This window comes from Neodiprion fabricii, chromosome 1, assembly GCF_021155785.1.
Source record: "Neodiprion fabricii isolate iyNeoFabr1 chromosome 1, iyNeoFabr1.1, whole genome shotgun sequence".
NCBI classification, from domain to species: Eukaryota; Metazoa; Arthropoda; class Insecta; order Hymenoptera; family Diprionidae; genus Neodiprion; species Neodiprion fabricii.
In genome coordinates, this window is record NC_060239.1 from 25,925,967 (window position 1) to 25,951,878 (window position 25,912).

At 39.7% G+C, this 25,912-nt stretch overlaps 1 protein-coding gene across 12 annotated transcripts in view; it reads left to right on the forward strand.

Moving 5' to 3' along the window:
• Nucleotides 1-25,912, forward strand: part of LOC124182230 (afadin) — a 117,424-nt gene that overhangs the window by 88,516 nt on the left and 2,996 nt on the right. For 4 of the 12 annotated variants that reach the window (XM_046569210.1, XM_046569183.1, XM_046569202.1 and 1 more), the window contains 19 exons: nt 9,930-10,321; nt 11,062-11,180; nt 12,018-12,257; nt 13,627-13,906; nt 14,053-14,709; nt 14,903-15,151; nt 15,361-15,507; nt 15,869-15,934; nt 16,093-16,166; nt 16,512-16,630; nt 17,328-17,492; nt 21,307-21,405; nt 21,590-21,728; nt 21,986-22,219; nt 22,540-23,361; nt 23,471-23,594; nt 23,757-24,639; nt 24,734-24,993; nt 25,785-25,894. In XM_046569210.1, the coding sequence (XP_046425166.1) occupies nt 9,930-10,321; nt 11,062-11,180; nt 12,018-12,257; nt 13,627-13,906; nt 14,053-14,709; nt 14,903-15,151; nt 15,361-15,507; nt 15,869-15,934; nt 16,093-16,166; nt 16,512-16,630; nt 17,328-17,492; nt 21,307-21,405; nt 21,590-21,728; nt 21,986-22,219; nt 22,540-23,361; nt 23,471-23,594; nt 23,757-24,639; nt 24,734-24,993; nt 25,785-25,894 (5,179 nt within the window). The other 8 variants (XR_006870720.1, XM_046569269.1, XM_046569193.1 and 5 more) reach the window with 8 other exon arrangements.

Genomic DNA, 25,912 nt, shown 5'->3' on the forward strand with positions numbered 1-25,912 from the left:
GTTGATATTTGTATCTACCAAAAATAATTTTTTCATTTCTATCCAAACATTGATATTTATTCCGCCTCGAGGGTAATTTCTACTCGCACCCTATTTTACGCCCCCCATATTACAGGTGTCCTCAGTATTCGCGCAGACGGTATAATACGGTGTTTGTTTGACTTGAATTTATATGAATCACCGACGATGTTCTCGCGTGTTCCTCCCTGCAGCAGGATATATCGCTGCTTGTATGAACATTAAATTTCAAAACGGAAACTACACCGTTTGAAAATTGAAAACCGTACACGTTAACGTTCGGTTGATTTATCGTTACTCGTTAGATATTCCGTTTCATTAGCATACATGGATTTACATATGGCATGTTTTTTCATTAATTAAATCCGCACACATACGCTGTGTCGTTGTTGACCTGATCGTAGTTTGTATTTGTCACCACTGACTAATCACTTGTTCTATACTAATCGTTGCATTAATAACTACATAATTACCGTATTTTCTCACAACTACCGGACTACGGTCAAACTTGTTATGTAAATTTAATCATAATACTAAAATATTAACAATCGTCAAGTCAATCGATCAACACCGCAGTCGTCAAAATGATCGGACTGTGGTCCTTCAAACCACGACGCAGCGGTAAAGTGGAAATAATGCTCGGTAAGTCTTCCTAAATCAATCCCCTGCTTAACAATGATTAAAAATTATCGCTCCTTATTATTTTCGTCGCGAAAAACTTCGTAATCATAGAATACTGGATCACATTCCTAGAGGTTTGAAAAAAGTTTGAAAAAAAATAAATAAAAACTTGGAATGAAAATTGGTTGATCCTTTACCGTTTTATCGCTCGTTGATTCCCGTGGTTAAATGCAGAAGGGAAAATATTTCCTTCCCGGGGCTTTTTCCACCAGTCGTCATTATCGCGATCAAAACTTTGCTCGCTGAAAAAAAAAAAAAAACTCGTGCAATTTAGCTATCGATTGTGCACGAGTTGGTCACTCACACCTAACCAAATCCGATTCTCGAAGTATTTACGAGTAGCCACGTGAAATAATGGCTTATGGTCGAATAGTCGAGTTTTCTTGCAAGTTCGATAAAAGCATCCGACCTTATAGAGTTTAACATAAAGTATAACCTGAATTGAATATTATCTTCCGCCGGCATCTACCATTTCAATTTAGAGACATTGACGGCACAAGGGCGACAGCTCACGAAGAATTGATGAACATTCGTAATTAGTGGTCCTAATTTCACCCTCGGAAAAACCCGCAGCTACCCTCCAACATTCGAATATTATCATCTAAAGTCTGCTAATTATTTTCAATCATTTCCGGCGAACACTCGGCTGCATTCTTCTTCGTTACATCACATGTTATCAGCAAATATTCTGCTCTCTCCTCTTGAACTTGGTGTATTATTGCTAATTGGTTGCGCCTTTTATACCATACCCGATGAGAGTTTTTCTCATGCCGAAGCAACTGCACGTCTCTCCAGGGATGTCGTTTCCTCGTAAGGCAGTCAGTACGTGGCACAGTCTTTTGAAGTTATAATCAGGTAAAATAAAAGTCAGGTTCCGTGAGGCGCCGACTTTCTTATAGCCACGGGCTGAATTACATCAGAAGTGGTTCCGGCGGGGCAATTTGAAATTTGATAGGAACCGGTAGGTGTAGGTAAACCGTCTCTTGGTCGAATATCGCTCCGTATTTTTAAATTCAAACGCAACGGCAGGCGTGAAGGAGTGATTTTTGGTAGGATTGTTGCAGTTTACTCCTCGTCTAAAATATCGGACCTTTCAGCGCTAATACAAGTATATAAATTGGATAAATTGTTATGGCCTGGCTGGATTTATGAGCCAGACCGTCTCTTCTTTTCGACAAAATTTGTCATCCTTTGCCTCGCCATTCATACTCATTGTCAGCGATACACTCGACGTGAGAAAAGACTTTCCAAGAGGAAAGCGCTGAGTGTTTTCCTTCTTATTTCTATCCTTGAGTCGTTTCTGGCGTGTGTAAGCGAGGTCTAGAATCGAACCTTTTTAACTCGTGTTTCTACACCGTCTATACTATACGCTGCACTATGGCGAGAAACCTGGCAACACTGCATTCCGTTACTAGCACGTGTGTACGTCAACTGGCTTACCTCTACCTCTCCTCCCGCTCCCTCTCCTTCCCCCCTTTCTCTTCCTCTGGTTCTAGTCAAGAAGGCCTTTTCCTTTCCATGCATCGCGTCTGCTTCTTCTTCGTCTTCTTCTTCGGCTCCTCATCTGTGCTTTTTTACCCATTTATTCAAGGTCCGCGGTAGCTGCACGTCGAGATGTATGACAAGGTGCGGTAATAATTCTAGAACACGCGGTCTCGCTTCCTTCGCATCATTCGAAGAAGGCGACGTCCTGAACTCTGGATAACGAATCGTTTTTCGCAGGTTCACGTACCCCGTTTTTATGCAACTTTTGTCAGGCTGCAGGTCTCGTATTACTGCTTTCCTGTACTGTAACGTGTAATACAACCAATAACTACATAAGCTACCGATTCAATTGCGTGTAACGCAGTGTCTGTAACGACTAGTACGCGGTTGTCTTGGACACGACTCGATCTGCGGCTTGAATCGCGTACGGAATAGCGCCCCTGGTGCACTTCTGCAGTCTGAAGTCTGTAAGTGCAATGACTCCGCAGAGGCGCTGACCTCCTGGAGAACGGGTCGTGGTCGCCGGTGGTAGTGGTGGTGGTGGTGGTGGTGGTGGTCGCGGTGGCCGCGCTAAATTGACTCCTTCAACTTTATTTAATTGTACGATTAAGCAATTGCACCGTGGCATAGGTGCAATTAAGTGTGATGCCACTGCTGCGGTACCGGCAGGCTGACTATACTGTTCAATATTAAGAGTGGCGTGCCGCTAGTGTTGTTGGAACTTTGATTCTTCTCGTGTGAAAATCAAGAAGAAGAGTAGAAAGAAACGGACACGTCATCGGTGAAGATTTCTCCGTTCAGCTATGATACCCGCCACCTTTTCCGTGCCTTGGTCAAGTGGAACGAGTCCGGGCTGTGAAACCGGACCCCTAATCACCGCCCAATACTTTACTTGCGACGACCTTCTACGTCTCCAGTGACTAGGCGTGTGTTCGTTCGCCTTAGTCCAAATCATTCGATACCTACGTGTGGCCCCTGGCGGATAATGGAATATGTGATGAAATCCAAAAGGGAGTATTGGAGAGAAAAATAAGCATGAAATGGAGAATGGTGTCCGGTGATATTGGCCTAGTAAATGTCAATGGAACCGCAGAAACTGGAACCGCCGTACAACTTTCGCAGGTCAATGCTAAAGAAATGCGTACCGCCAGTCACGCCACGGCGTCAGTTTTGGCCTTTGTTTGGACATGACGAAAGTTTCGTGTAATGACTGGGAACATTAGGCTCGTTAGAAAGAAAATAGATGTGTTTTTCCTTGGCTTATTATCTCGTCCTAATCCTGGAGTGGGTGTGCGAGGTGTACGAGGTATAATTATACACGGAAAACTGTTTTAATTAGCCGAGTGCACATCAATGAATTATATAAATGTGGATGCATAAATTAAAAGTAATAAAACACAAAACCGCCCAAGAGATTTCACGGAACTTGTGCAAAGCTCGCGTTAGCAGCGAGTCGTCATGGGCTGTGGAATTGAAAACAACCTCTCTGTACGCGAACACTGGGGACTTTAATGCGCTACGTAATCAGCACCTAATCCAATTGCAAGAGCTACACCGCGATTTGCATCCTTGTGCATTTCCAGTTCAGACTTTGGGGATAGCAGATTCGTATCGTTCATACATTTGCAGTAGTTTTTATTAATTTAACAACACGTGTCACTTTAATTGACTTGTACTTTATCCTATATATACGGTTCCGGCATTGAAGGTATATGAAATTCAACGTTGAAAGACGAGTCCGAGGTGTGATTCCTATTCACAATACTGGCTACATTATTTCCATCCGTTATGAAAGGTGTAATTTCAAGATGGCGTGACTCGTGGTGGCATTGTTGCTCACAATCCCATGAAATTTCCTACAATGCAACTCTCTGTTCAACCTATTCGCGTATAATATCCTTTCTTTTATCAGTCATATTATAACTCTTTTTTTTTCACGCTAAACCTCATCATTCAACGGCCAAAGAAATTGTACACTTTTATACATATGTAACTGGGAGAAGGTAGCGTTTAAATTTCGAACAAACCAGGTTAACCTCAGCTTCGTCGAATTACAAGGAATCAACGTACCTTCCAAGTACGAATATGACGCTACCTTTTAGTCATTCTTCCATGAATTTATCGACTGATACTCAAAGTCGCTTCAATCACAACCATGGACTGTAGCGTCGGTTGCTTGTTAAGTAAAAAATAAAAATAAACAACAATGCTCATTATTTCCTAAGCATAGCGTCCTCTTACCGACACCACTGCTGCAGCCTGCAGTCCCAGGGATTTTTCCTAAGGTCACGTTCACGCTCCCAACGGAGAATTTCAATGACGTAACACCATGCACAATGTATGGCGATATCTGATCGTGTCGTGTCTCATTTTCATGCCAACACCGAGTACCTACGCAGCTAGTAAAGCGCTCGTGATGGTTTACAAGGTTGTATAACACTCTACGATATTGAATTGGCTCCGATATCTATACAACCCATTTTCCGATCGCCCGAACGCAATTTCGCGTTCGTGAAAAATCTCTTAGATTTATATCCTTGACGGGAAAGAATCAATTCTCGGCACTCTCAAATTTATTAACCGCATGATGGACTCATGCCTTGGTTTTCGGTCCCTGAACTTCGTAATGTTTTATATCGTGATTGCTTCGAGATCAATATAAAGAACAATTCGTGAAAGTAACCTAAAATTTACGGAACCGTGTTGATTATTTATATTCTAGATTTATATTTTCACTTGATTCTAGATCACTTTTAAACGTCAGAAGTTTCTTACTGAAACTTCCGACACAATCGTTCTCTCTTCCGTACCTGTCCCTCTCTATACTCAAAACGCACCCTGTCTCGGCACAGCGAAACTCTCTCATTGGTCATAACCTTTCTGACGTCAGAAAAAAGGCGCGCGTTTGAACGATGCTTAGAATAAATCAAGCTATTCGTTTTCTAGTTGTCTAGTATTTCACTGGAAACTTGCAAAATCCTTTCAAAATGTGTCACCTTTCATTTCTCAAGACACGTGCACAACCCTGCGAAGTTATAGGCGCAAACTTTGCTACAGAGTACGCGTTTCTGGTATATTGGACGAATTAGGACACTTTGATGCGATTTGTTGGTTTTACATGGTTTCCGGCTAAGCCCGTAGAACGCACCCATCCATTCATCCAGATTCGTGTGTGTTCATAGATTCACGACTGAGTTTGTCGCTCACATTTTGATATCGGGTCGGTTTCACTGACATTTCAACGACCGAGACATAGATATAGATATTTACATAGGTTATACGTCATAGCAGTGTGCCAAAATCAGCTCCCACACTTCGTTACGGTGAAATCCACCCACGTATATGTGGTACAGTTACGGTTCACTGGTCAAAGGGTGTCAGGCACAAAAGGTCGATCCTGAGCCAAGGCCGGCTTGAATTACTGCTAAATTTCCAATTTGTTGTATCACTGAACCGCTACAGTAATTGACGACCAAATTTAAACAGCGTATAAATTTTTTTACCGTAGATTTTTATGTCGATGATACAATCCTTCGTTAAATATCAATCTGAAACTATACTCAGATTACGAGATATCGACGAATATAAATTGGTCTTTTACACTTTTACAAATTTCAGCCTTCAGCAGTTTATATTTAAAGCCAACGATAAAACGCGCTTGCCAGAACTTTACCGAACAGTAGCGATTAACGAGTTTTATTCCGAATAATTCTTACACCGCTCCGCTAATGTGGGAGATTAAATTTAAGAATTTTCTCTACTATCTTTCTCGATATTCGACATCGTCCATCGTATCACATGCGGTTGAATTTATTCCCGGCCTTTGCTGTCGCTGCGACAGCGAATTCTTTCGTAGCAAAGGATTTATCTTCATTCGTAATTTATATTCGTTCAGTCTGGATAAAAAATTTATACGTATGAAAACGCCGCTCATTTCAATGCGGGTGTATGTAAGGACATAATAAACCGTGAGAGATCGTCGATTAGCTTTGTACACACTTTCATTGGCACACAACGTCTATTTTACGCCCGGCGTAACCTAGTTTCCGCAAATTTCACTCCACTTTTGCTTGTCCGATCAAGAGATAACAATTATTGTACTCGCGGTTATCATCAATGCCACGCACGTTGTCCATCGTATTTCCATCGTTCTCTGATAGCAAATAATCCATACGATGTAGATCGTATTCATTCTCGATAGTGGATTTTTATACTCCCTCGTTGCGATAAGTTTAAATTTCCCCGACGACCTCAAAACGTTCTCTAATGAGTATACGGTTTCAATTCCATTTTTTTTTTTTTTTTTTTCATCAAATAATCACCTATCATATTTTTGCGTTTTTTTATGCTCTTTACATTAGTAAAGTTATTGGCTATCTTCGTTCGCTGTAATCGATTAAAAAAAAAACGACAGCGTTTTCACTCGTTGAAAAATTTAACCAACCCCGAAAATTGGATATTTCTCACTGTCAAGGTTTCAAACCTTCCTCAAGAGACCGTCCCGGCATTGTATGCAGTAAATTTGAGTAAATAACCCTCCGCGTACGAGTAAATTTATTCATTTAATTTCACCTTTTCGTTCTTCTCGTTTCTGTTCCGAGTTTTTTTTTTTTAATTTTCTTACAACTCTTACTCCATCTTTGAATTTACATTCATTTTCTGCCAATTAGCCAGGCAGACGCGAAACTCCACGGTGACGCAATTTTTTCACTTTGTCAAGATATCGGTGAGTTTCGGCGCCGAGTTACTTCCCGACGCGGTCTTGTTCTGCTAACTAACGAACCTTCTGCCGTTTCTAATTACCCTTAAACAACGGCACGCGTGTTTGCACGCTTTCAAACCTGGTCACGTTTTGACAAATCGTGATTCGAGATTTTCGATGTGGAAAGAGAGAACGAGATCGGTGCCCTGTAGTCGAACACTTCGGCTGTGTTTACACACGTGTAAAAATCTCTCCTGAGTTCCACGTAACAATAACTAGGAATAACGGCTACTCTAAAGATTGACAAAGTGTGACTTGGACAGAAGAAGCCAAAAATATCGTACGATTTAGCAAATTATGGAAACCTCCGTATCTACGGTCTCGCGAATTTCAACGTATAAAGACATCTGGCGTAACTTGCGTGCCTGAGAAGCGTAAAGAGTAACGCACACGGGTCATGGAACACGCAGAGCGTTGTAAACAGTGGTCTCCTTGCTTCTGTGACTTTATTTTTAGAGCTTTCACGTCTGCCGTTCGTCTCCGCCGTCCAGTCCTACAGTTTTAAGCTTCACGGTCGTCCGCGCTTCGCGCAGTGTCTCTTCTCGGTTCTTCTCTCAAACCGACAAAATTCCATAATATAAGTAAAAGTATTTTTTTCCGGACGTGATAATGGGCTGGAAGTCGAAGATCGGTTGTTGCGGTAAAGTGTCATTCGTCTTGAGTACATGTGTAAATAGTTGAATGATAAGTGATGCGTGAACGACTGCAGCGTATCTCTTCGAATCAGCTCCAAAGACATTCCATGAAATTATCCAGAGCCCAACCCCAACCCTCGTCTCAAACTTTATTTCTTCTTCTTTTCGTTTCAAGAAAAAGATAACAGAGCCATAACTAGTCGCAAGTTTGTTTCTACTGTGCGTAAAATTTACAGTTAAAGGTACCGGGACACGACTGCGGACATGATCAATGTGGTTAATCTGTTTATAAGAGCGTATCTTGACTTTTCTCTTTACGTCTGTGTATAACTTCGTGGGTGTATCATTCATTCTCTTTCCCCGTATTTCTAGCCGACACCGCGATTTATGCCTCGAGTCAACCTTCTTTATTATATTTGTTCAGCCATCGGAAAATTGTTAAAAGATACCCGAACGTCTCCTGTTTGTTCCTGATCCATAATATATAAATATATATGTATTATTATACACCATCCATACGATATTCGCACCGATATATCATGATTTTGAAAGGTAATCATTGACGCTCTTCCTTCGTACCGGAACTCTGTTTTCCTCCTCAAGTTTATTTTTTGAGACGGAGGGGTGAGGTGGCTGTCAAAAATGGTGCAATTTGTTAAAATTTTACAAAGCTGTTCACCATCAAGTTTAATCGCCATACTTCTGTACTTATTCACAGCAGGTACGGTAGATTTAAAACTACAAATCAGCACAGTTTCAATCTTGCACGATAGCGATCATCCCCGGCTCTAGATCTACGCAAATATATTCGCTATTAACGACACGCTAGTCAGGTTTTTGCCCGAGCAACCGTCACAGAGCGGCCCGGGACTGTTTAAGAATGAATGAAAAAGAACGTACGAAGTAAAAAGGGGCGGTATAATCGTCGTGTTTCACTTTACCGTTGCTGACGAAATTGTCGTTATCAATTAACGAACGAAACACGGAGAAAGAAAAAATCGTCTAAACTGTATAATAAAGCATGATCTATACCGGTGTAATGTCTCGAAGCTCGACGACCCGCTTATTATCATTCTCGTTTGATATAATGCGCAGCAATAAAGATTCGAACGACACTGTGACTGTGCAGCAGATCAGTCACTGTAAGTTTTTGTGAATTAAATACCGGGACAAACTATGCAATCCCTTCCTTTATTTACCGTCGTTAAATTTACCGTCGGAACCCGAGTGTCTGACCGGAAAGAATAAAATTGGTTATAAAAAATACTAGTGTAAATCGTCGCGGAGTTTTTTTAAGTGTCTAAATGCATCTCTTTTGTATGGGAAATACGGTTAGTCGTAACATGTCGACGGGACAGGATGCGCTCGGTTCTTGCAACAATTACCCATACACGAAACTCTACGGAGTTGAAGATACGTGAAACTGTATAGTACACTCTACACATACCTATATACGTTTGCCTGAACGTAACGGATAACGTAACGTCTTGTCGTTGGCGTCACGGTCTGTCTGATTTAGGGGCGGCTCTTCGTCCCCGCGTCATTCGCTCGACTCTTGATTTGCAGAGTGAAACGATACGTTCGGACAAAGGTATCGGGACGCGGGTATTGTCAAGTTAAAAATAATCCTATAAATGTCTCATAGAAACCTGTATCTTATTATGCTTCATTTCCTGTGATGAAAGATTTCCATTGATATGGATTACTTTTTTGTTTTTTTTTTTTATCCTTTTTCTTATTTCTTTGCGTTGATAGATATTTCACTGATGTTTATAATTTGTGTGAGAAAATTGATTTGGGTTAGCGATAAACGGTTTTTCGATTTAAAGAAGAATGGCTATTGTTTGTTGCCGAATTTCAGCGTCCCATATCAGAGTTCTGCGTAGTTCAACGTTATACAATCGTAAAAGTATCAGTTTACGTAGACACTGTTTTTTACGACTTCGCATAAGATGTCGCATCCTGCAAATGGATTATCCGAAAGGAAGGAAGTTCCTTTTCGGCAGTAGTGTTTTCGGCGTTGATAATTGTTAGCAAACGGAACCACGGAACAAAAATTAACACCCGTCTGCGTCAATTGCAAATTCATTATCCACTATTGGTACTCTCGCAGAGTCAATCCAATTCAAACGCGGAACTTTGACAATGATCGATCAAGCCAACAGCTTCGAATTATTCATCCGATCATCCGTACAGACAATTTTGCGGGCAAATATTGAGTACATAGTAAATAAAGAGCTTAGCTATAAAATATTTCCGTATAAGGTGTGCGTGGTGACATAAGGAAAGGGAAAACACATCCGAAGGTAAACCCGACTGGTGTTAAGGTGATTGCTTTCTGATTTCAGGATCCATTATGTTCCACGTGAGGCGTAGACCAGCGGATTACGTGCCGAGGAAGCGTAAGAAGAAACCAGCGGGTAAATGGAGCGACCTGGACCATCGGTACGAGGACGAGCGTCTTCCCTTCCTTCTGGAATTGAATCCGGACGGAACGGAAATACCGAGCGGCGGCGGTGTGCGACACCGTCTTCAGCCAAACGTAACGGAAGTTGGATCCGAGCGACCGGTCGGACCTCAGGCTGTACAAGCTCAGACCTTGACCCTTGCTGGACCGACGGTGATGCCAAGGCATTGCGTGATCGCTTTCACGGAGAACATTGTCACGCTCACCCCGTGTTCCAGGGACGCTCACACATACGTCAATAACCAGAGGATATATCAGACCACCATACTCCAGGTTTGTACTTCCGCTCAATCTTTTCCTTTCTCCTTTCTTTTTTTTTTTTTCCTTTTTTTCTTTTATCGTATACACCCGTCTTTTGATTCAAGTTCTGGAACACGGAATAGAAGGGGAAATTGTACCGGTACTTTTACGTAAAAAAAAAAAATAAATAAAATAAAGTAAAATAAATAAGTAATAAAAAGAAAAAAGCGCGCGTATTTCGTCGCTGTGGCAACTTTTTACGCATCGACGTTCCGATAGGGTTGCGAAGTTTAACGATAATATACCTACTTGAGAGATATCCAGTTACGGATGTACCGACTAATGTATATGGTGAGCTGCACGCGAAAACTGGATGATTGACTGGCGTACGACGCATTACGTTGTACTAAGCCGGTAAGGTAAACCCTTGACGAAATTTCTGTAGTTGAGAATGACGCGTTAGCTAAATTATTGACCCGAACTAATTTAGCTAGTAAGACAATAGGTTGTTAAATGAATAACAATTGGCTTGGGGCGCGTAGGAGAAGGCATAAGAGGTAAATATTTAATCAGAGAACGTGTGGATTTGCGTATTACGCGAAACTACGTACGTGCATACGTGAATAGCCAAGAGGGAGAACAGTCGTCATGAATATTCGTTTCGATCCTAGATAATACGATTACAAATAATTAAGGCATAAATTTTCGACGAGTCGAGATCTTTCCTCACGAGCCTGCATGGCGTAAAATTTCTCGTTTCACGTGTTTTTCAGAATGGCGCAATAATCAAATTTGGCAGGATGCACACCTTCAGGTTCATTGATCCGGTTCCTGAAGATCGGATACGACAGAGACACGACTCGAACAGACAACTGGATTACTCCTACGACAGGTAAGCCGCTTTATCCCCCTGCAGCTGAGTATCCCGCAACTCTGATTAGTAATTTGAAAGCCTGACGTAAAATCGATGTTGTTTAAAACGTTAAGATCTCCTTGCTTGTTCATACTTATTCAAACTTCCTTGTAACGAGACTCTGCTTAAGCCTCGAAGATCGCCTCGGAAAATTCTGTCGTACATAACATGTATACGTTAGCAAAAACTGAATTATCGTTTTAGCGAGAGAGAAAAAAATAAAAATAAAAAAAGAAATAAAAAAAAAAAAAAAAACGAAAACAACGTTCGCTCCCTAATTTCTGCCCGGACCTGTTCATTCGACAGATGGTCGATTGCTACGACGAATGTACAGGTGCGGGCCGCTGGTTGTTGGAACGCTAATGGCAGGTGGGATGACAAAGTCGAGTGGAACGAAGCCGCGTCGCTTTCCCACGAGTCAACCGGCTATTTTTGGGATTTTATTATCGGCTTTACACCGCGATCGGTACTTATCAGCACTTACTAGAGTTTCGATATACCAGGCGATCTTCCCGAGCTGCCGATAAGCGATATTTTTTCACCTCTTTTGGGGGGAAAAATCGTGACTCCAGAGTCGGGAAGCTTGTGAGTTTGAATCGAACGACCCAACGTACGGATAGATGGATTTAATGTCCGAATAGAACCTGGGCCAGTTTCGTTTAAGGGTTTGATATGTTAGTTTATCCTTATTTTATTCACGCCTGCGTCGTTATTAATCTTGTTGTTGCTGTTGTTATTATTATGTGTATTGTTATTTTGCTTGTATTTTCACCACCATGCACGTTGCTACTCCGCGCACATCATCGTCCTGTGTAGACGTTCGCCAGACACCACAAGTCAGGAAGTCAATTCCGAAAAATATAGATCGGGATCAGGGACCCCAAACGGTGGGGGTGGCTCGAATCCACCTAGCCCGACTAAATCTGCAGCTGCAACCGCAAGAAGTCCCACGCAAAATGCACACACGCCAGAAGCCACGCACAATTACGAAACCACCTTTGATCTCGACGGTAATGTCGAGACGGCGAGTCTCACTAGCAGTCGGGATGGAAACAGGTAAGGAGTTCCCATGCGTAGATCCAGGCGATCATTTATCACACCCTTATTTCACTCTGCGGATACGAGACAAGAACATCGCGTTTCGAACCATCGAAATTGTTCTTCGACCTCTGCGTCCGACGGGCGATCAAAATTCATGCGAAAATATTGGTCATATAACATGTATATAATTATACAGATTTGACTGTATGTTTGACAAAAAATCATGTGTTACTGATACGAAAGTTACACACCCAGTTCGGATTGAGTGCTACGGAGAAATGATGATCACCGTATTCAACTCCGGTTTTTTTCAAACACCTTATACGGAATAACGTTAGCTGCACAAATTTTATTCGACGATTAGACACTGTTCGGGCAAATTAAAGTTCTAAACTTCTATTTTTGAACCGTAATTTTCAATTTCCCACGCACCTTCATGAATCTGTGAAAAGCAGTTATCCTTTTATCGAGATAATTATCGTTGAATAGGAAATAACAGACAAAAAAGATGACGCGATTAAAAATTTTCAGAATTAACATTTAATTTATTTGAATACTTCTACCTAAACGATTATCAGACGGCTGTATTCATCATGCACGTAGTGGAGTAATTAACAACTCGTGAATAGCGATTTTGTACGATAAACTCGTAGGTCACGGTATTATTATGCTTAATTGTTTTAGCGTAGTATTTGCATATAGCGCCAGAAATGTTCCTTGCATTTGTATCGTTCATGTACATAATTTGTTGTATCTATTAATTCACAGTTTTGTATTACATTATTAATTGAATGGTCCGTATTGTACTGTTGATTCGTTCGAGAGATTGGAATATAATTTCCTTTTCATGAATATATTGGTGCCTAGTAAATTGGTAATAAATGTGAAATATCTACGGAACAATAACGAAGTTATATCATATATTTTAACACCCAAACTCTGAATCAAAACGAATTGAAAACAATAAATTATGCTTGAGAATGTTCATTTGTTTTCATCCGAATTCTCTGGAAAGATAATTGAACTAATATAATCCATTTTCGTCTACCACATATTCACGTACGTTAAAATTTTTTAATTTCTCAGTAGATCATGCATGTAGCCACGCAATGTGCGGTATTATGCGATGCATGTTGATATATCATTAAAATGTCGAAGATTAAACAAAGCATGTGTATAGTCGACCGTATTATTCAATTATACATCAAACCATTATCCTCGTTAACGTAATTAAATAAAAACTTTTCCATAGTATGTAATAGTCTAAACAAAATGTAACGTCACGTAAAGCTGGTTCACGTTGAAAGACGCTTATTGATGATCAAATCAGGATTAATTGCAACTACAGCGGACTGCAGCTTCAGTTTTATCTCTTTGTTCACAGGCTATCACAATACGATCGACATCCTAGAGGTACAGATCCAATTTTGCCGGCTGTATTGGAATTCCTTGAAGAAACTGAGGAAGCGTTTCTTCACGCAGTTATTACCGACGTCGAACCATCCGCTCCACAGTTTAAATTGGCCCCAACTTACACTTTGTACCTAGCTGCTAGATACCGGGCTAGCACTCATTACAGACCAGAGTTACAACCCACGGAAAGAGCTCACAGACTAACAGTCATGCTCGCAAATGTGGCTACTATGATTCAACGGGTGATCAAGGTGAGAAAGCAAGGCAGCGAACAATCGCACGTTCGGTGTCGACATGTTCATTTTAATGATCATAAAATCCGTATTGACTCAGTAATAAATTTGGCAATGAAGATTAAATTGATGAAATCCATTACACACGTGATATTTTATTCAAGGAACGATACATGGACGCCTCATCCCTAGCTCTGTGGCTTGCCAATGGTTCTGAGCTCTTGCATATGCTCAAGAGCGACAGACACGTTGGGGCCTTTTCAACCCGAGCTCAAGACATATTGGCGGATGCTGTACACAGGGCTTTTGCATCTCTCGTGCAATGCGTATCGCTGGAACTTGCCCCAGCAATGTCACAATTTATGGCAGATGCCGATGAGCCAGCGAAGGAAGCAGGAGTCATGCAAATATTTTCGAATACGATGGCACTGCTCAGACGTTGTCGGGTCAATGCTGCACTGACCATTCAACTCTTCAGCCATTTATTTCACGCTATAAATGCAACTGCGTTCAACGCTCTTGTTTCGAATGGAAACTTGTGCGTTAGATGGTTCGGACGTCGATTGAAAGCAAGATTGAACGCTCTGGAGACCTGGGCTGATAGGCAAGGTCTGGATTTAGCTAGTCAATGTCACCTGGCCACCATCATGCAAGCTACACACCTCCTTCAGGCGCCCAAATACAATGCGGACGATCTGGCGATTTTAAGTTCAAATTGCTTCAAACTTAACTCATTACAAGTTAGAGCCTTGCTTCAAAAGTATCAATCCGCAGCCGACGAGCCAAGATTACCGGCGGAATTAATTGAAAATGTTGTACGAGTGAGTATTGGCTTTCATCGTAACTAAATCTCGATATCGCTCTGAATCATTGACAACTTATTACTGACAATTAACCCAGTACAACTGCTATAAATTCAGATATGGAAGTTGAAGCATATGTGAATGCATAAGTTTTCTTCGTGATTTAGCATAAATTATGTTAAACATTGTTTATATTTAATCTGCTATTAAGGTGGCTGAAAGTGTGGCAGATGAACTAGCTCGTGCTGATGGACGGGAAATCCGTTTGGAAGAAGAACCGACATTAGCTTTAGCTCTGCTACTACCAGAGGATGGATACAGCTGCGAAGTGATTAGAGGAGTACCACCAGGGTTGGCGGAATTCCTTGCACCATTGCAGAGAGATGGCTTGTGCAGAATGGCTCCACAGCCTACAAGTAGCGGATATTGGACTATCTACATGATCGACCACCATAACAATGTAATAATTTGCACAATGCCGTAAAATTCATAGTGTATCAGTTTGGAATTCGGTTATTACGAATTGCTATCTGGTTCAAAGCTGGACATATTTCTAAAGATAGAATAATCGTCTTCCGATCATCAAGTTGATACTCGCCTAATTTTAGCTAAAAATTCATTCGCCCGACATTGAGAAACACTTTTTAACTAGAAGTGTATTTTTTTTAGCCTCGGAGCCCGAGCGCCATGAGTAACAGGTCTGGCGGTTACTCGGGTCATTCTGGGCAAGCATCGAGTCAAAACCAGCCTGAAATTCAAGTAATAAAATTGCACAAGTCCACCAATGGCATGGGACTCAGCATAGTTGCTGCTAAGGTATGCCGTAAAATACACTGCATGTTCAAAGTGAAGATGAGTTTACGTTAATAAAACTCGTGGTTCTTACTTGGATTAAGTCAATCTGACATTACGCCAACAAAGATTTCTTGAGCTAACTGAAAATACTACAATTTTCATCATTACTTCGGCTAAATAAAAACTGATTTTCACTTCGTACTGGTATGATAGAAACACGTTTTCCCATGAAATCACTGGACTGTAAACACTTCAACAGCTGCTCCACTAGACATCAAATTTTTGAGAGTACATTTCCTGTTGAATAATCTTCTTTTTCTGTAGAAGTAGTTTCTTCCTAGTATATAATTTTTTACTTTAATTTTCTACCATTTGGTTCCAGGGATCTGGCCAGGAAAGGTTGGGCATTTACATCAAGAGTGTGGTAGCAGGAGGAGCTGCTGATGCTGTAAGTTCACCTACATACATATCTTTATACAGAATTGTATACACTTTTTTGAACGATAGGAGACTAAAGATCGTACCAAATTTGACATTGTCTCCTTGATTTCATTTCACTATGTATCCAAACGAATATCAGATTTATTGTTCACGTCATGTTTTCAGGATGGTAGATTAACTGCAGGAGATCAATTATTGAAAGTAGATGGACAGAGTTTGGTCGGTATTACTCAAGAAAAGTAAGTTGTTACTTCGTATTTATATATCTTACTATTGTTTATTAATCACACCGTAAATAGAATTAATTGCTCTGATGTTTATAAAGACTGTACTTAATTAATGATATGAAACACGTAAAGCGAACATAAACGCGATAATTGCGCTTCATGTAGTGCGGAGTACTAGAGATTATTACTGCGCCTATCCTTCTATTTGAAAATACCTGTCCAGAGCAAATTGAGCTAATAGAAAACAATCACCAAACTCTTCTAGTGCAGCAAAATAATTTTTCATGTAAATAATTGAATTTTAAAATTTTTGTTCAAGGAATATGAGAAAAGTAATATAGATTTATACTTTTACAGGGCTGCTGAATACCTTGTTCGTACGGGTCCAATAGTCACTTTGGAGGTGGCTAAACAAGGTGCAATATATCACGGATTGGCTACTTTGTTATCGCAACAGTCCCCTGTCACGACCAGAGGTGAACATAAGAAAAATTTGCTATCTTTACAAAAAAATTTAACCCGTTCAGTTAGGATTCCATTTCACAAGATTATGATTTTCTAAATAAAACGGTCGCGTAAATGTATATCAGAAAAGCCAGGGAACTGCTTCATTGCTTGCCAGATTAAATTGGCTTCAAAATTTGCTTACTATTGTATGTCAGAGATCATTCATAATCATTTTTTCATGCAAAGTGTACGTCTTAAATGCATTCATCATGCCGAAGGAAATTATTTTTCTTCCTTGCATAATTTCATTGGGTTTGCAGATGGTTATAAACAATGGTTCACAGATCTTTTATATTTGTGGTATTAGATCGTGTTTGGCAAAATTGGCTAATTGCTCAGTATTATTGTAATCGTATTATACTACGTGTTTATGAATTATTTCTATTTGTAGTATTCTACTTGAATACACTACGAGCTAAATTCGATACATCCTTTTTGAAATAAATAAGATTCAGCGATTGAACAATTTTGTCTCTATGCCATGTATATAACTTACATTTTACTTGTCAGCTCTTATTTTCTTGTTTCTATCTAATATCAATCTATAATTGCATCATCTCTTTGTATACATCAGGAACAAATATCTTTATCGCTATTCTGTTTCTATGCATATTTCGTTCTCATTTTGGGCTTGACTAACGCTTAACTAACAATTTTTCCAAGCAGCGCATAAGACCAGACCAAAGTCGGAGCACTTAGAGCCCCCAAGAATACCAGACAAGGCTCCCCAACCCTCCACGTCGCACTCGATGGGCAATCTTTTATCTGTACCAAAGCAATCGGCATACCAAGAACACTTGGTCGATTGGGAGGCGGACTATATTCAACCAGGTGCGACAGTAACCCAGAACCAATTACCTAGGATGCAGTACTTTAATCGATTTCAATACCCTAATCAAGCTACTTCGCAAAAACTAACTATAGGACTACAGAATTTAGAATCCCAGTCGCAGCAAAATTTTTGTCTAATGTCGCAGAACAGGACCTTGTTACGTCAGAATGTCAATCCTCAGTCAAATTTAGCAATGTGCCCAATTGACGAATTGCCCGTCGATGAAGAGTACAATCGGTCTGAACGACGATGGGTTGATAAGAGACAAATTCCTATTATTCAAGAACCGAGTCAAATGTTCCTGACTATTCCGAGCCACATAGATCGTTATCCTGCGTATCCTATGAGGAAAAAAATTCAACCGCAAAATCCAGTTATTCCTCAATATGGTTATTACAATAATGACAAGACTGAATTAATATTTCCTACTAAAAATCAATCACAGGATAGTCTGTATTCGTCAGAAAACGACGCAACAGGTATCAAGGGTGAAAAAATAAACCAAAGAACCATTTCATTGGACAGCGAGCCTTCAATACCGTATATTGACCAATCTGACGAAGGCTTAGAATTATCCAGTCAGTCCCAGGAAAGCGTATTTTCCGATAGTCAGTTAGACGACGGCAATAATGATTTTAAGCATCACAGTATTCCGTGCAAATCAAAAGATTGCAGTAATTTACACATAAACTTATCTACCGACCACTATAAAGAGAAGACTTGCTCAAAGTCATTTTTACACACTGACAATTGCTCTGTGACAGAAAATTTTAATCTAGATAATAAGACACTAAAGAAACCAATCGAGATATTGCAAAAAAATCCGATCAAATCAGAAGGCAGATCTCATTCACTTTCAAAAAATATTGAACTAGGTTCAAATAAAAATCAACTTATCGAATATTGCTCCTGTAACAAGTTAAATTCATCAAAGCGTTCACATTCGGTACCTGGGACAAATGCAGAAGTAATTACAGCATCAATCGAGGTGAAACATGTACCTACTGCTGGTGATAATAAAGTCGATTTTGAAACTGTTGACTCAAGTGAAATGCAGAATAGCAGTACAACCTCAGACTCTACAGATAATGGTGAAAATATTGAAATTCCAGAAGAAAATGCTTTACCAACTCCTCAGATGCATACAATAATGCCTGAACTGAATCTCGATTTGAGCGGACTAAACAGTGACGTTTCCAGCGAAGATTCAAATGCTAGCAAATGTTGGAAATCTCCAGAAGAGGTTCGTTTGGGTTGTGGACGAGTTGCGGCATTGGCTAAGCATTTTTCAAAACTTGGCGATGCTGGGATTATCAAGTTTAAATCAAAGCATTTAATTGGCTCGAGACAATTCTCATCCGAGCCTGATATCGCGTCACCACGAAGTCCGGAAATTACAGTTAGAAAAAATTCAAGCTATAAACAATTCAAATCGGAAGCAGATCTGCTTATGCAAGAAAAATTTGTTTCAACTACACGTGAGAAGGAATGGAGTATGATTTTACTAGACATTCAAGCCAAAGATGAATCCAACAATAACAAATGTGCAAACTGCAATGGCACAGTTGAAAACCAGTCAGAGAAAACGAATAAAAAGCATTTGAGTGGGATAAACGAAACCGAATTGTGTGTTGCGGCAAAAATTAGTGATGACAGAACGATAATAGACGATGATGATGATTCGCCAGGCGAATTGAAGAAGAGTGATTCAAAGTTATCACTAGCTGAACAACAAGAGATAATACAACAACTCAAGGAATTTTCAAATCTAGATAATATCGATGCTCCCTTATTCATACCAGAATGTATAAAAATTCATGAGATAGAAATCGAAGCTGATAACAAAACTGAAGATTCTGAAAAGTGTGTAACAACAGAATCGAATACGAACAGCAGTTACAATAGCAATGAAAATGCTATAAAGTGTCCAAATTTTGGAATGATCAATACTTCACATACCCAATATTGCGGGAAATGTCCTATTCCCACGGTTTTGAGTACATTAAATATATCACCAGGTTTTGAATTGTCGAAACGAATTAATAAACTCGAGAAATACTGGTCACTGAAAGACCTGGTCTCACCGTCAAGCTTTGAGCCATATATGGCTGAACACATGGACAATTCGCCAAAGTATTTCGTATTCCCTAGTTGTTCAAGGGTAGTCTCAGCACCAGAAATGCTAAACGAAAATCTTACATTCTTTCACATTCAACCACTATTATCCAAGTTTGGAAGTGAGATTATTACAAATGAAAGTAGCTCCGTATCTATTACTGAGGAAAATTTACACGAACAACGCTATATCGTTAAAAGTAACTCACCAAAGTCCAAGAGCTTGGATAATTTGTGTGAAAAGCAGATCATGCACAAAGACTATGAAAATCTGCAAAAAAATTTGGTGACCCATAAGTGTGAGCGAACAACAAAATTTCCAGAGTCATTTATAAGAACCAGAAAGAAATCAAAGAGCTCTGATGAATTAGCTATGCATTCCGACAGCTCAAACGTGTCTGCATCATCTTTGAGCAAGCCATTAGTTTCTCAAAGCTGTGGAAATATTTCCAGTCGCCTGAAAAATAAGAATTTTCACAATGATGATGAAATAAAGAGTTTTCACACCGTTTCTCAATTAAAGAAAAGTCCGGTAAAAGTAACTCTGAAGCCCAAGCTAGCGAGAAATTATGATGCCCCTCTTCAGACCAGCTCAAATGCAATCGTTAAGCGCCATTGTACCAAAGTTCAAAAGCCAATACGAAAGAAAACTTTAATTGTTAGAAAAAAATGTAAAAGTGATTTAGACATTTCTGAACAAAAACCGACACCCAGATTTGAAAGAGGAGATTGGATTTTTCGAGAGTTTCCACCGCTGGATAGTGTATTAGAAACGCGTAAGCCGGCAGATACTATTTTCGATGTGTTTTGACAGTCACACTGCCTGGTTCAGTTAAATACTTTATTTTATAAAAATTTCACATTGAACTAGCATTCAATCCAACACTTAATTACCCTTCATTTTTATTATTTGTCGAAACGAGAAAAAATTTGAATAATGCACTACATTGCAATATTTTACTTGCTTAGGAATGCAACACTAAACCCTAGATGTACATTAAACTGTGCAAAACTTCCACCCCATCACTAGATATAAATAACAGAGACCAAAACAGAGTGTTCAACGGTACATGTACTGTTCTTATATCAGTTTAAAACCACAGTTTTGACTGGTATCGTTTATATCTCCCATCTATTTAGTACTGCAAAGTGTCTGTTCATTCCCATTTTTTATGTGGTCACCACAGATCAGTCGTTTTTGTCATGTAATCCATTATGTGTCTTTACTTGGAACATGTATAATAATAACATATTTTTTCAATTAGTTTAGATTGCGATATTTTTGCCTGGGAACTTATTATTATTTTTCCCATAGCCTTATAAATTACTAAACAAATCTGCTTCTCTGCAATATCTTTACATTTTCATTAGCTTATTCATATTTATTAAAACCGTATACATACATACATCCGTTACTCAAATAAATTCACATCTCGAATTAAAATTAGGATAGTTCAAATTATTTCCTTACTGACAATTTATGTATGGGTCAGTCGAGTCGGGTTAAATCAGTTCCAATTCGGAGTTGTGGCTTTATTTGAATCAATCAATACGTTATATCTTATATTATCTTCTGCAAATTCAATTAATAGCATAATAGAATGAAGCATGCGAGCACGTTTCGTTTAGTACTTATGCAGCTTTCAGCACATTAGAGCATTAACCAATTGCATCTTTCTGCATCTTGTGCTATCACAGGGCCCCGCCGCATGAGCGAGCGTGATCTACCGTCACGACTTGGACACGATGCTACCCCCCAACAAATTCATAGCAGCAAGTCTGTCCCAGCCCTGCATAGTAAGTAATACATATCCCAATGAATTGAGTACTGTTTTATCCAGAAAAAGGCGTTTATTTTATCTCGGCTCATTCATTTTGTACAATTCACGCTTTTCATTACACCACTTTTATCAAAACCAAGTTTTGCTGCATGTAGTCCTGATTTGAATATCCAACATTCCAATATATTCAATTTTCCCAGATGTAGGAACAGAGGGAAAACAGCAACATGAAATTTTCAATCCGGGATATAGTCGAGCATCTTCTAGCAATAGCGTTACCCCTCCAGCACAACCTCCTCCGATGCCAGCAATGAACGGAGCAACCACATTGCGTTCTCGGTAAGTATAACATATTGTGTAAAGCTCAGGCAATTTATCATATTTGAAAAAATTGAATCCAATATGAATACCAGAATCATTTATGCAGATAATAAAACCGTAATCAATTCACTAGACGACTTATTTAAAAGTAACCAAATAACTACTAATAACTGGTTTGTGGGAAAATAAACTTTTTCATATTAATCCTTTCACGTATAACAAAAAAATTTGAAGTATCATTATGAAGTATAATAAACTGCTACACCTACTTACAGATCAAGTCATAGTTTACATGACCCAATGCGCGCAGGAACGTTGCCACCTACAGGTTTAGTCAGCCGGCAACAATCATCTCCTAATCTGAATCCAAGCCAAGCACATACTATTCCTCCAAATAGTAATTCACAAAATAACGAAGCAGAAAGATTTTATCAAAATTTGAGCGTGTACAGAAATCAAGATCCAGGAATGAAACAACAGCCTAGTCCGCCACAGCCGTTGGACGATCGGTCAGTCTTCCCACGTTACCAGTCTCAATAGTTACTGTTGAACAATTTCGTATCGTTCTCACTGAATTAGTCTTTGTTCGTATCATGTTTCATAAAACTGTTTGTCATTTGAAAAAATTAGGATCTTCGTGCACAAAAATTTAGTAAGAGGTCCAATACTGTATACTGAACAGAATTTGTGCAAAAATTAATAACAGGTTGTCTGAGTAATATTTACAGTTGTATTCCAATTGGTGAAAAATTTTTTCATTTAATGACATACCATACATGTTGACCTTCGCTTATCAGTTTACCAACAATATGGAACTTATTACTTTCAGAAGCCCTTTGCATACGCAAAAAAGTTTAAGAGGTTCTCAGAACTCTCTAAACCGACCAGCAACCGATGCAAGCCAAGGCAGAGATCGACCAATATCTGCATACATTCCGCAAGGTCAGCAACAGAATTACCCTGGCAATCAACTGCAGCAACAAGGCGCTCCTCCAAGATCCCAATCGTCTCGTGACATAATCCGTCAAGAAGCCAAACTTCAAGAGATGCAAGAAGAAGTTAGGAGACGTGAATTGCGAGGGGCTGGACCTATCCCTACACAATACCGCCAAAATGTTTACAATGTTCGACCATTGACTGGGGTTCAAGCACCAAACTCTACTAGACCATCACGACCGATCGGTTCTACTCCTAATTTGGGCCCGACTTCTCCGACATACAATACGAGGCAAAGTGCACAGCATTTTAATTACCCAGATGGACAGTATGGGCAGTACGGTCAATTCAGTAAACCCCAACAGCCTTACGGACAATACGGCACGGCACCTAAAGTAAAGAACGATTCAGTTCGTGGCGGTAATGGCCTGGTAATGGACCCCAGGCAGTTGGGACTGCAGGATCCAAATCGCCAATTTCCTAGTGCTCAAAATAGCCCACAGTATTCCAACGGATCAACGGATCCTAGAAATGGTCAATATCAAGGAGAACAGATCACAAATAGAATGCAAAACGGAGATGGAAATATTCAAGGGAATGTTGAAAACATTCTGATGAGATCTCACTTACCTGAAGATGCTTACAGAGAAAGCCCCCCTCCACCACCGCCAAATACTTCGACACATCCCTTGTACAGTAAACAGCCTGACTCTAGGTAAAACGCCTTATCAATATAAAAAAAAAAATAAAAATTTCGTTAGCCACTTTCCAGACGTGCTTCTTTGGCAGCACACTTATGGTATTTTTTTTTATCTCATCTGCAGGTACACCGCAAGTATGGGTGAACCTCCCAGAGGCAGTTTTTATCCCGCAACTGGACCGACGCAACAGCCTCGACAATATCAATATAGTGCGACTAATCCTTGGCAACGTGAAGAAAGAGAAAAAGTGTGTAAATTTAGTGTAAAAATATATTGTTAATCTTTAGATCGTAGATGAATGATACTAAAGTTTGTACCTTTTTGAATCATGGTGTTAACAATAACTAATAGAAAATAATTAACATCGGTCTTATTTTCCTTAAAACTGATCAATACTTTTGAACTTTAGGAACAAGCTAGAAGAAGAGAAGCAGCAAGGCAGTGGCGAGATCATCAAATAGCGGAACTAAGTGCATTGCCAAACAGGACGCCGCAGCAAGAAGAGCAGCTTAGAGCTCTTCAGCTGGAACGAGATTTTCAAAGGAGAGCAGAAGAGGCTGCAAATCAGCAAGATGATGATGAGGAAAGTAACGATCTTGAGCAAGAAAGTGCCCAGCGTGTCCAAGGTCTTCTACGAATGGCTGCTGCCCAGGACAGATCGAATCAAGCCAATCAGCAATCAAATTTGACGAGAGGAAATCCAAACAATCAATCGATACGGGGAACTCTATCACCTCAGCCAGTTAGCAGCCAATTGCAATCCACAAACATCCCGACACACACGGCTATAAGTCAACAAGGACCACCTGGAGGCGGTAGCACATATCCTGGACAGAATGATGGATCAGGCACATCCCACTTACAGCAAAACCAAAGTCAACAGAGTACGATGAGTCAAGGACCTATGTCGCCTATGTATGGTTCAACTATGGGCCAGCTTGGAAGTGTTCAGAAGTCGGGCCCCTTAAGCCCTACACAATCGAACGAAGATAGAGACCGAGAACGTAGGATGGAAGAATTGAAAAGAAAGCAAGCTGAGTTCGATGAAAATCATCGAAAACGCGAGGAAGATATCCGACACCAACAACAGCAACTACAAATGCATCAGCAAATGCAACTGCAACAGCAAATATATCAGCAGCAACAACAGCAGCAGCAGCAACAGCAGCAACAACAGCAGCAGCAGCAGCAGCAGCAACAACATCAGTCTAATTTGAGAAGTCAGCATCAACTTCATCCTGGAATGTTGCGTTTGGATAATCTGGTCATTAATGGACCAAGTTCTCCCCCGTGTAAGTATCTCATAAGTACACCCACAATTTCTATATCCATGGTCGCCATAATTGATACAGTTGTTCAATTTGGCGTAAACTTTTATAATTACAGCCTCGCAAAACGGGAGTAACGACGCCCCACCCCCACCTGAACGTGGCTCCAGCTACGCAGTGATGTCTCAACAGAGCGCCCTCAGGTCAAACACTTCAACGACGTCAAGTATTGCTGTGAGTAATTCACATCAAACAGCTGCAGTGAAAAGAGTTTCTTTCCACGATCCTAATGCTAACACAGATCCGACACCACGGATTACAAACTCTACTACCAACTCGTCATCTATTACGATGAACACCATTAGAGAGGATCCTAATGTGAGTATCTTACGCCTTGTAAAGATTAAAAATTATGCCTAATATCCATGTATACAAGTTCAACTAGCATTTAAAAATCCAGTCGTACAAAATAAAATTACTGCTGCAGTAATTATTCGATTCGGGTAGATCGCTATTCTGTATTGAAAAATTATTCAATGTCTACCTACTTCCATACCTATGTTGATAAAACACAAAGATGTAGAGTTTAGGACTTGTTTTTATAGGGCAGAAGTAACTATCAAGTATCAATAATAATTGTTTGTAGATAATTCAGCTTTGTGAATATATTGTGAACAATTAAAAAATTAAATATTTTGTCAAAATGCACACGTTGGCAGATATTCGAATAAGGTATACAGTATACACATCTCAAAATTGCAACATTGTACTGTATATATACATCTGTATAATCATCTACAGTAATCATTGCATGATCTCTGTATAATATTGTGAATATGGATTGTACGTTTATGAGGCTCAATCATGTCATCTCATCGATAAGAATATGTTTACATCATCGGCTAAACCATAAAAAAAAAGATATCGTTTTCATTACTGCAGTCATATATACGACGTAGTTTAATCAGTAATCATTTGCAATTTCATCGCTATGCCAGATGCATTTACTGTAAATTCGTTGTGTATTATAAAGATCATTTCGTATATTTTTTTTTAATTAATTTTCATTCTATGAATGTAATAAGTTGATAGATGTTAAATGATGTTAGCGTTTATTTATATATCATATACCTAGTAAACAAACAGCTTTCATTGAATTTTGTTCACAGAACTTTATAAATGATGCAGAGAATATGTTAGCGTCTCCAAAAACTCCAGAAGGGCCTGGTATTTTTCCTGGAGGGACTCCAGGTGTTATAGGAGCTCAAGAAGTTTACAAGTAAGTTACAACTGGGTT